The sequence below is a fragment of the Pocillopora damicornis genome, chromosome 5 (genome assembly GCF_964200805.1).
Source record: "Pocillopora damicornis chromosome 5, jaPocDami1.2, whole genome shotgun sequence".
Classification (NCBI taxonomy): Eukaryota; Metazoa; Cnidaria; class Anthozoa; order Scleractinia; family Pocilloporidae; genus Pocillopora; species Pocillopora damicornis.
In genome coordinates this window covers 3,216,043-3,228,079 of record NC_142674.1, presented here as the reverse complement: position 1 = coordinate 3,228,079, position 12,037 = coordinate 3,216,043, and the positions used below count along the sequence as shown (strand labels likewise).

The 12,037-nt window shown below is 37.4% G+C and overlaps 1 protein-coding gene and 1 long non-coding RNA gene across 5 annotated transcripts in view; one reads left to right on the top strand and one right to left on the bottom strand.

The window, feature by feature from the left end:
• The first annotated feature begins 5,471 nt into the window (after positions 1–5,471).
• On the top strand, positions 5,472–7,685 carry LOC113669429 (uncharacterized). Its single transcript, XR_003446080.2, has 3 exons — positions 5,472–5,639; positions 6,491–6,624; positions 7,322–7,685. It is a non-coding gene; the product is annotated as an uncharacterized LOC113669429 (long non-coding RNA).
• A 2,199-nt stretch (positions 7,686–9,884) lies between these two features.
• The window catches only part of LOC113669383 (uncharacterized), a 35,740-nt gene continuing 33,587 nt past the window's right edge, over positions 9,885–12,037 (bottom strand). For all 4 annotated transcript variants that reach the window (XM_089208014.1, XM_089208013.1, XM_089208012.1 and 1 more), the window contains exon 7: positions 9,885–11,692. In XM_089208014.1, coding sequence (XP_089064140.1) covers positions 11,268–11,692 — 425 coding nt within the window. In that variant the 3' untranslated portion in view covers positions 9,885–11,267. The remainder of the gene's footprint in view (positions 11,693–12,037) is intronic.

Here is a 12,037-nt window from a genome sequence, read left to right as displayed (position 1 = left end):
TCGATTAAAAGCCGCGGTAATTATTCCATTTTTCGTAATTCGATTGCTGCGTTTATTCGAGGGCGGCGTTCATTTAAAATCCAAACAGCAATATGGTAACTGACCATTTTCATCTTAAAAAACAGGAACATGTTTTAGTGTTTGTTTAAAAGTCATATATTTTGTTATATTGTTCTCAATTTCACAATTTGTAAGTTAATAGTACTGCAATACATGAAGTGAACAAAGATCTTGTGTCAAATATGCTTTCTCGATATCAGAACTGGTACATTCAAAAGGATTTGTGCCTGGTTCAGTCAAAATTTCTAACTGTGATCGAAGCACTGATCGCTGTAAGCTTTTTGAGTGTATTATTTGAATAAACACCGCAAGACGATGCGGCGTTTATTCGAGGGCGGTGTTCATTAATATTTCTGCTTTAAAATGCGGCGTTTATTCAAGAGCGGCGTTTGATCGAGGGCAGCATTTAATCGAATAAATACGGCAGTATTTTTAACATGGAAAAAACACGAGGAAGCCATTTTAATACCCCTGGTTTAATCAATTTGCACAAGGTGATAACAACGAGTTCTGATGGAATCCTCGACGGATCAGAACGTGTGCATCTTTACAGGCTTCTATTCGCCGGAGCAGTTATACTAATTTCTTGTCATATCCATAAGAAGAATTCATTAACACCACTTACCACTTTGAATAAATTGTGGCTCAATATCCGTGAGCTAATTAAACCACGAAGGCGACGGCAACAAGAGCGTGACGAAACAAAAGATGTAATGAGCATATCAATACTTAGGTCAGTACGACGTTGAGAGGTTGACAGCCCACTGGAAATTAAGGTTGAATGATTTTGAAATATAGAGCCATACTGTTTTTGTAGTCACTTTTTGAGGTAAAGTATAAGTAATATTTCGTTAAATGCATTCACACTTAAGCAGAGAGTTGATGGTCGTTACCCGTAATTTATTCTCTGAGACTACCCCGTAATGGTCTACGTAGGAACTGTTTTAGGCATCAGTTGGCTGTCGTCATTCTGAAAAGAAGCTTTCAAAAATTAAATATTTTCTGATTATAAACTTAACACATAAAATAAACGCGGAGAGGAACGAATTTTTTCCAAAATATATTATGGACGTTTAGTTTAAGCAAGAGTGAACACTTAAAGTTGTCGACATTGATCAATTTACACCCAGAAACAGATGGTTTGAAATGAAAATACTCTTATCATGGAGTTTGCCTTAACAGATATGAAATGATTCAGAGCCAAAGTGACTGTGCAGTAAGTAGTTCAAATCAGCTGGTAGCATCCAAATAGTCTCAGTCTCGGCTCCGCGTAATCCTGGGTCACAAAGTACATTCAAATAGTCTTTGGAAGGTCCAAGAACAGTGAGTCCAGTCCCCAGTTTATTCTTTTAAATTTGTCTCCTACTGGCTGGGTTTCGTCTGAGGTCTCGTAAATCGATTATCGCTTAAGCGGTCGGGTTTTAAACAAACTTATCATCTTTTGCCTTATCTTTGAAATTGACAGCATGGTGCTAAGTCTTAAGAGACAGGCATCGAGAAATGATATCCGATCACTGGGGTGATATCTAATGATAAGCTCTGAGCAACTAGCTCTCGCGAATTCTAAAATACTGAATGCGATAGCACTTACAGTGACAAACCCTCGTCACTTAAAGGTACGCCTTACTTGTAAACAGTTGATTACATATGCGTTTAATTTATCTGCTGTTATTGGCGAAGTACAATATAGTCCTTAAGCGCTAGTATAAATTCCGAGCCCTATTTTTTGGTATGTGTTTCTATCTACAAGTATTTTACATTTCACGTTAAGTCAACTGAGAAACACGTTTGTTTGGTGTCCGATCACTTTGTTTGCTTGAGTGTGTCGTAAGCTATTCGCAAAACACTTTGAGTATTGATAAACTTACCGTTAAAAACATATTGTATCTCGATGTTTTGTGGTGTCTATCCTTTATAGCACGGAAAGCTGTCGTTATTTGGAAACAAAACTCTAAATAGCGGTTTTCCTGGCTGGAGAGGCGACGGATAGCCACTTAGGGAAACAAAGATGTTTTAAGATGAGGAAATCATGGGTCGGTTCCTTGAGGGTCCAAAGTAGATTTTTTAATCCCGCATTCCATCGCTGCTTTTCATTTCATTCCGCCCTCCCGCTGCGATGAACATTTTCATCCCGATCCCGTCTGGTTAAACCTTAGTTGCTCGAATTCATCACCAACTGATGGACAAATAATAGCCTTTACAATGTAATAGTGTACTCTCATTGTAGAGAATGGTAAAGACTTGCTTCTAACGCATATTTGGCTGGCTTAAAAAACGGTCTCTACTGATGAAACACAAAAACGCATCCCACATCCCGCCTCGGTTTTTAAGTCTCATTCCGCATTCCGCCAAACCTATATTGGACCCTCTTCCTTGAAGAATTACTTTGAGACACTTTGATTTATCAACGATCGGAATCAAACTAGGGACCAAATTCGATTCTTTTCAAGTTATCCTTAAAAAAAAGAAAGTTATCCTTCTTAGTGCTAAAGGCCTGACAGTAAAATTACATAATTCACATAATTTACATATTCTTTAACAGGATTATTCACTGTTAAAAAGCTGTAAACAAGGTGTAATAATTGATGGGATAATCGCACTTGTGTTCTGTTTGACCACCCAGGAGTTGTGCGTCCGATGCCAATCAGTTGTCATCAACTTGCAATATACCCATGTGCATAAATTGTTTCCCGAATAGCACCGGCAGACAAAGCTATGATCAAATATTTGGCTGGTAATTTTGAATGAAAATGAGGTGGATTGAAAGTTTAGCGTGCAGTCCAAAATGTGGAATACAATCAAATTGAAATCATTTGATTTTAGATGTCAGTGCCCTGCTGAAACATGCAAGCTTTGTATAGTTAATCAGTCGAGGTTCCATAATCCGACAGAAGTACTAATTAGCGTTTTAAGAGTTATCTAACGAACCAAGAGCTCTGAAGTTGACCAGATGGCCACTTTTCATGCAATGGTTGCGGTAATTGCCCCCGCAGGGTTTTTGGCCCCAGAGGGCCAAAAACCCGAGGAGGCACCTTAGGACTCCCCGCGTAATATAGAGGAAGACTGGAGAAGAGAAAATGTAGGTATTTTCGGTAGATCGTAACCAGAAAAAATCTCGATTTGATCGCTTGCACGGCCGCAAGTCTAATGATAACAACTGTATTGACTGAGAAAGAACGATCAGTGCGTACAGACGCATTCGGATATGTTCGGGTCCTCGTAGAGGGGTCTAAATTGGAGGCAAGGCGCTGAGATAACTTTATTTCCCTATCTAACGACCTACCAGGTATCATTTAAAGAAATCGATTGATGGGGTATTTTTATATATGTATCAACTGAAAGTCGCTAATCTTCTTGTTATTATAAAGTCAAAGTAGGTGTTATCCAAACAGATTATCTCTAGAAAGCTTGTTGCATCTGGTATTTTACTTTGGATTCCTTATCTCTGTCTTTATTTGGCAAAAATAAAAAAAACAATTTTTTTGTCTTAAATATCAAAGAGGACACAGCTTGGACCAGTTTGTTGTCCGTCTCAATATCGGATAGCCAAAGGCGGTACTTTTGAGAGCGCCTTTGAGCTGGCGCACATTTTTGACCAGGTTGCATTCTCGGAGAATCAAGGCGCGCTGTATTCAGTGATAATTGGCATAGGTGTCGGAGTGTATTACCGCTTCGAGCTCCGGCTGGGCCATTTCCTCTTCGCACACCTTCAAGGGGAAAGGAAGATTTGAGCACCTGAGGTGCGTTATGTTTTATTTAAATACATGTTTAGAAATTGTATTCAATCTTGGAAATGGTTATGCTTATTTCCAAAACATTGGTAATAGGTCTAATTTTTTTCTTTCTTTGTTGTTTTTGTTAACCAATGGATTCATGGCCTAAGATGTGCACCTAGAACTGACTTTGAAGTTTCCCAAAGATTTCTGGTATATATATTGCGTGTCAGATACTGATTGTATTGCTCAGAGGGTCTGTCGAAAAACACGTTATCTAATGCCTTTGACATCGATATAGAAATATTTCTGATATATTAGATAGACAAGTTCAAAGCCTTCGTATACGTTCATGTCACAGCAATCTCAGCAAATTCCGCACTTCTTCAGGAGGATCGAAGTTAATGAGATTATAGGATCTTACCGCACACTTGCCTCTAATCCAACATTAATTGTCTTCATGCACGACAATCTGGCGTATCTTGAGTAAACAATTTTATCTCGACCTAGGAGTTATGTTTTGATGTTCTTTGGCGCTGAAAGATAAATCCTTTTTGCAATTATCACTTTCGTAATTTCAGGTTCAAAACTTAAGGTACTATCAATAGTTACTGGCTTTGTTAGCCAGACAAATACAACATTTTGACGGAATTCTATGTGGAAATGAGCGTTTATGAGAAACATATGTTCGGTAATGATCATGAATGCCAGTTAGCTGACCTGCTGTAAGTAAATACCTATTAGGAAGGAAATATAACAAAAGATTAAACTTTAATTCATTGAGAGCATGTAATATAACGTTTTTTAGTCTTATTCGAGTGTTATGCGCATTTTATCATGATTTTTAATATTAAAATGCGCAATAAAAGCAATAAAAATTGATATTATTATGATTAAAGGGAGAGTGACAGAGAAAATTGTAGTTTTAAAATATATTCACGTTCAACGTCCTTGTTAGAATAAACAAGGTCTAAACAGCCGAATTTTACGGCAGCGTGACTGACAAGTTGAGCAGAAAGACTATGGTAATATAGAAAGGGAAAGGTTACAACAATCTGTTAAAACGTTTTTTTCTTCATGACCCGTGGTATCCCTTTCAAATGAGGGAATTGGCATGCATGTGTTTCCGCACGCGACGAGAAAACAGACAAGCGCTATGAGGTTAAATCAGTTTTAAGTGGTTATCTCCATTTTGCACACATTTTAATAACTCTCGGAGAATAAGATGGGTTTTGGCATTAGTTATGGTGTTTTTATTTATTCCACGGCTCACAAACTAAGTACAAAAGCGGGAGCAATTAAATCCTACGGAAGTGTATGAAACTATGGAAATTTGGGCGACGTAACACAATCAAATTACCAGCCTTATACTCATGGATAGGAAGTGAAAACCTGACAAAGGCTCACCGATGTACTGCTCTACGCAAAGGTCTGCTTTCATGGAAAGTCACATCACTACATAATAGAAAGATCGGCTAAAGCGTAGATTAACAGTGTGACTGCACAACAGCGTAACACTTTGTTACAGTAGACCGTTATTTCAGATGAACATGCCAACTACTTCTGATCGTTTAAGGGTTTTCGCTTCCTTCCTGGAGATTCCCTATTTAAAGAGATACACAGCAGGATAATGTAAGCTTGTTAGTAATTTGAGAAATTTCATAGGAACCGTGAGAACGTTCTGTTTTCACTGGTCAGCCTCTAAGCGGAATCGCGCGCGATGAATAATTTTTCTTTCTTCAGGTTTTCAATTACTAAGAATATCAGTTGTTCTTCCGCCATTCCTGCCAAAGGAGTAGACCAGCAGCAAGGGAAGACTTAGACTGAGAAGACCAAGTGATTAAACAAGATTTGGGTTTCAGAAAGGTACGATCAGGAATACACTCGTACACTTACATTTACAGAGCATGTTTAGGTTAAGCGTTGACCTTTGAATGTCACATTTTGCTTTTATAAGCTAAAACTTATGTGCTGCTTTGGTTAAGTGTTATTTTAGTAGCTCAAATTTTGTTATAAGTTGTTGATCAATTTAGCAATAGTGTAGATTAATCGCAGCTGGGAGAGACCATCTTACATACGTATGACCGTTCGTACCGAGCAAAAGGAACGTCTCTGCCTTTTTTAGGAAGCCAAGTCACACTAGAATAAGAAATATTGTAAGCTTTGAGGTCGGTAAAGAAATAGAGAAAGATATTTTTCGTCTTGTCACGTGAGTGGGACAAAGAAAAAATTCTGAGTCCCTATGAGGAGTCGAACCTCAGACCTTCGGCTTCCGCGCTACGATGCTCTACCACCGGTACTCTATGGTGAGGGAGATCTATTACGAAGTTCATATGACACGCTTCCTGCATACTGTTAGGATCAGCAATGTCGATAGCGTCATGTTTGTAAACAGTATAGGAAAGATGGTAAGTTTTGAGCGCGGTCGGTAAAGAAATAGAGAAAGGTGTTCCCGTCTTGTCACGATCGTGGGACAAAGAAAAAATTCTGAGTCCCCACGAGGAATCGAACCTCAAACTCTAGTCACACTAGTCTGCTTCGATCGAACGAGCACAGCCTTATATTCAAAATGCAATATCTCCTAAAGTATCAGGGGTTGTTGAGTAAGGAGTTTAATATAACGGACTGCAGAATGTATAAAGAAATATTTTTGAATAAATCTCTGAGGAGAAAGCACCGTCAAAATGATTCCTTTTAAAGTTGTTTTACCTTTCCAGGAGATTCCGTCCGGTACAGATGCCTACAAGTAGTTTGTTGATTATAATTATCATGATAACAACTACACAATTTGCAAGCGCTATTTTCGTGGTTGCTCTTTTGGTATCAGAAGTCAATGAGGAGGGGGTATTCGGTACGTAAGCCTGAAAGTTTGAAGAGGTTTTTTCTCCCTCTTCTTCTCTTTTGATAACTATCAAGCTGATTTCATCAATCTCTTGAAACAAAGAAAAAATTACTTTAACTTTAAATACTCCTTTTTATCTGCCATGCTAGTCTACTTTCTTTAGCTGAACGATTTTGGTGTAAAATCAACTCATAACTTTTACTAGGCATTTTTGTTTTCCTCGTTATCTGTCCGCTTGAAGAGTGTATTTTAACTAATGTTGGAATTGTTCAAACGCACCCATTTTTTACCTACTTTTACATCCAAGTAAAGAATGCCTAAAACTTGAACGTCTGCTCTATCGAATCGATGTCTTCCTCAGCTTGATTGAACCCAGCGCGAAGCCAATCTGAAGTCAGTACAAAATGTATGTAAGCCCTAGAGGAAAAAAAATGCGAGAAAATACACCCGCTAAGGTCTCACAAGTACTATGAGAATTAATTATGACCTAATCCTTTGAATGAGAGGAGAAAAGAGAGAAACAATCTTTCTCTGGTCAAGTTGAAAACAAAGGAAAGAAAACCACTATAGGACAATCTCTACGTTGAAGGGATTTTGACAAAGTGTTCTCAAGTGATATTAACATCCTCTCTACAAATTGATTTTCTTTGCCTCTGGGTAAGAGAAACGTAAAACTAATTGTGCTGATTACTCTGTATTTGAACAGGTCAGTGGGTCGTGGAAGCCTTATAACTGCGTGTGCAGTCCAGGAACGTGCCGAATTTTCATGAGCGATATCCATGCCTCAATTAAACTGTTATTGACTACTGTAAAGTAAATGCTAGGTGGTTAAACTTTTTATCGATCTATAGGTAATAGTTGGAAAGGACATTTTAACAAATACTTTTGTAAATATTTCTTAGCTTTGTTGAAACATAGAGCTCAACGTAAAATGCATTTTTTTGAAAGGAAATTTTGCTATAGTCGTTGAGTAGCCTAGTTCGGAATCGAACATCTTGATGTATAGAAATTGCATAGAATGAAGAATTTAAATTGTAAACAAAGATGTGGAATAAAATTGCTCACCCTTCCTCAGTGTTATTGTGGAAAGTATAAGCAATGTAATGCTGAATGTGTGATCGGGTGCAGCTTTCCTTACCCTAGCATTTAGCTCTTTACAAATACTCACTTGCAACAGAACTTCTCGTTCCTTGTCCCGACAACGGCGAACTATCACACTACCGGTAACCATTACAAAGGTCATCGAATGTCTGAGTGTTCTTAACACAAGAAGCTTAGAAGCATTTGAATTTATTTGCGATTAAGATGTTTCCTGTTGGTCTCCTGGCGGGGTTACTTTCATTATTCCTTCCATATTTCAATCACAATCGTGTTTTGGATTTGATAGATTTATTTTTCAAGGACAGAAAAGTTTGTGTCACCTTTTTACTGACGCAAGTAACACAACATTATTTCATTAGGTACTATGCTCTATTAGCAACTGTGCTTATTTAGAAGAGTTACGTTCAACTGAGCCAGCAACTTCAATAGCGACAATGCAGTTACTTTTCCTGCCACGGTGCACCACGGTTTTTGGTTGTGCAACTTAACAAATTGAAAAATTTAAATATATAAGTTTTTCGTTTGAAACCCATGTAAATTTTGCTAATGGTCACTCGAAACCTTTTTTTTTCTAGCTATACCCACCTCATGAAATAGGCATATTATCCAACTGAGAAATGTCTTCATTCTGTGGCAATCGTTAGGGCAAGCGAGTAGATTACCAAGTCAAATGGCTGAAAGACAGTAGCATACGAGAATTTTTCCCATAATAGACCAGTCGTCACATTTCTCACCGGGGAGGGGGAAACAGAGTGGGTCAATCGTTTGCCAAAAGAGTACAAAGAGGGACTATTTAAACAAAAAACTGATTGCAAATTTGACTGCCAATTAACGAGAAATCAAACACATTATAGACTATTGTGGGGGGATCAGGTAAATTTTGTGTTGACACAACCTTTCAACCCTCCCCAGGTGATAAATGAGTTTTAAATATCAAATTGAATTAAAACGACCGGAAGTTGGTCATACTTCCGACCGCCAAAACGTCAAAACTTAAATCACATGACATGCACATCGCTTCAAGACCGAGTCGACCAGACCTGAATAACAATTCAGCGCCTAGCAATTTGCACAACCTGATTATTTACAAGAAATACAGAAGTTTCCAATCAAAGAAACTTTCAAGGGTTCGAGGTTCAATACTTCCGAGAGAAGCATGCGAATGTTGTTTTCGAGTTCTGTGAAATATGCACGCTCGCTTCTATTTTCGTGGCGCGTGCAGTCAAAAAGCAATCAAAAGCTATCTCGATGCCCGATCTTGTTTGCGTTTTTAGACTTTGCCATCTGTCGGCCTTTCCTAACCGATCGAAGGCGGTGCTCAATGGATTGAATCTTCTCTATCTTTCTTTTTATTCTGATGATATTTATAATTACGAGGTTTGTATTTCACTTCTCAAGGCTGACAAGATGATATCCCAGAAGGATCGACTCTGTTTTTTCATGCATGATGTAACCTTCGACATGGTTAAATCTCATGTCAACAACGGTGTCCTGTGTCTACAATGGTATGAAAGCATAGGTCGGTTACCTTAGCATCAAAACAATAACGCCTAGCCTCGTTAAAAGAGAGAATGTCCCTATACTTGCTGATTACTGTGTTCGCTTTCTTTGTCTTTTTATTTCTTTCTCTATACACGGTATTACACCCCAAAATATACATCTTTTAGATAGCGTTTTCCCATGCTTTAGATGTAACTTCGAAACTCCACTTTATGACGGCCCAGTGGCAAGGGATTTCAGCTTATCTCGAGTCTTACACTTACTTTTTTACTCTGGTGTCACCGCAAATGCGAATGGGAAACAGACAGTTAATGAGATTACTCACTTTCCTGAGTGAAAACTCGCTGAACGTCGCAATTTTGCCTCAGAAATCAATCGCTGGGCGGTAGCAACAACCCGCAGGATGTAAACGACGTATCGGCTGCAGCGATGTACAAGCTAAATTTTTCCCGTTAAATGTCTCCAATCTATGGTTTTTTCCATCAAGTCGATCATTAATTTGAACACAAAAAGTTAAGGAAACTGTTCAGAATTTTGAGTTATAGCAACCCTCAAGAGTGTCGACCCGTTTAAGTCAAAGAAGGAAATTGAGGCAGGGCGAAAATTGATTCATGAAGTCATCTTGAAATCTCGTCTATGGCACTCTGAATGATCCTAATCAAATACAGGCTGGTCAGCACCAACATTTATCTTTATTAACTCTATGTTAAGGGTAATTAGCTACAATCAAATCGATATCGGTTATTTTAATTATAACCAACCTGAGCTAGTAGATACATGTAACCGATAGCCAACTCATAAATACCGTCAAGAAAAAGTATTTTCTCTCGATACTATACTTGAGTCTTTTCAAATTTAAAGAGAAATTATGTTTCACTAACTTACTGAATCAACTTGTTGTTAAAAGGAACTGTTATCCAAACATTCACGTATAAGCTAAGGACAATTTGTTGTCTAGAGGAAATGTTATCCAAACATTCACGTATAAGCTAAGGACAATTTCACAAGTATACTTAAATCATTTTCTGATAAATTACTTTCTAAAATGTATGAAGAAAAAATACTAAGAACACTATCAATGCACAACGAAGTGCTTTCAATTGTCAGCCGGCACAAGGATAAAAAATAACAGTTAGAAAAGTCCTTCAATTTATTGGATCTACATTGGATTGATTGGTCACATTTTTGCAAGTATCTACTTGAACCCATTTTCTAAAATTTACGAACCTGTACATTCCTCGTAAAAATGATATTGAAAACACTAAAAAAAAACAATGATTTGTAAACTTAGTCAAAATGCTTGGATCTACCAAGTACGAAAATAAAGGAGGAATGTTCCTTTTACGGAAAAAAGATTCAGGTTATTAAAAAATCTAATGATTAGGAACTAGATAGTTTTCTTCGTTCATGCATTAGCCATCTTTTTGTCACAAATATTCAAGTCAAATAAGGTAAAAAACAAACAGCAACACACCAAGGGAAAAAAGCGTCAAGAAAGATGAACAAAAACAAAACAGATGTAATGTACTTACAAATGCATAATTCAAAACCTGTGGTGCCAATTTCTGATCGCACATTTTTAACGATACATGTTACTCAAATATCGAAGAAGCAATTTTTTTCTCGTTTTTAAATAGGAATAATGTATCCAACATTTTTGCTGCCGTCGCTCAAAATTTTCATAAATTATTTCAAATTTACAATTGTCATGAGGCTGTTAAATTAAAATTGCAGGATAAATAATTGCATTTGTAAATAACTTGAAATTTGCACATTATTTTTTAGATGGAATTATTAGTTAAAGAAAGTAATAATAGCTATCAATTCGATTCAAACTTCTGGAAGGCTTGGGTGACTTTTGGTGAATCAGTAAACAAGGATCACCTTACCTCACCCCGACCTTACCCACCAACCCCCGTAAGCGTAATCTGTTACCAACGGAACAGACACATGGCAACGTGGAATTCAGTCGCTGATAAGAAACTTTCTAAGAAAACAAGGTTATGGCTATGTATTTAGCAAAACATTACTTATTCATACAGAATTGCTGTTCATACAGCTGTATCAGCAATGTCATTCGCATCAGTTTCTTCTCCTGTGTACTTAGGTACATTAATAACAGAATCAGCCTTATTATTTATTTCACCTTCCACCGATTCAGTTGCACCATCCTCTTCACACGGATCTGAAGGTGTATCAACAGAAGTAGAATTATCATTTTCTTCAATTTGAACCAAAGTTTTATGGATAGAATCAGTTGTATCATTTCTTGGAGTATCAAATTTATCTTCTAACTGACTCGCAAAATGCATCAGCCCAGCTTTTCTGGTAGCTTCTATCAATCCTCTTACGGTGCTTCCCTCTTTTTCGCCAAATGCCTTGAGAAGGCTTTCAATTGGATTTTGAGCTCCTTCCCATCCTCTGGACTCATTTTGGAAACCAAGTTCTTCCGCTACACTTTGCCAGTAAAAATAACCTAAATTAAGAACAACATGGAAAACTGCTCGAATGGAACATCTTAATAGCTGCAGGTTTAGAGCTTTGAGGGAAAACTGTGTGCACCACTGCACACTGCATTTAAAGACAACTTGTTTAAGTAGTGGTGATTTCTATGAAGGAAAATGCAAAAATTTCAAAACAAGGATATTGGTTAACCCTTTAACTCCCAATATCTTATTAGTAATTCTCCTTACTGTCTGCCATACAATTCTTATGATGTCAATTTGGAGAATTTGGTATTTGATCAACTAATAATTCCGGAATTGATATTTTCTTCATTCTCATCACTTCTATGCTTGATATTGTATTGATATTGTGAGGA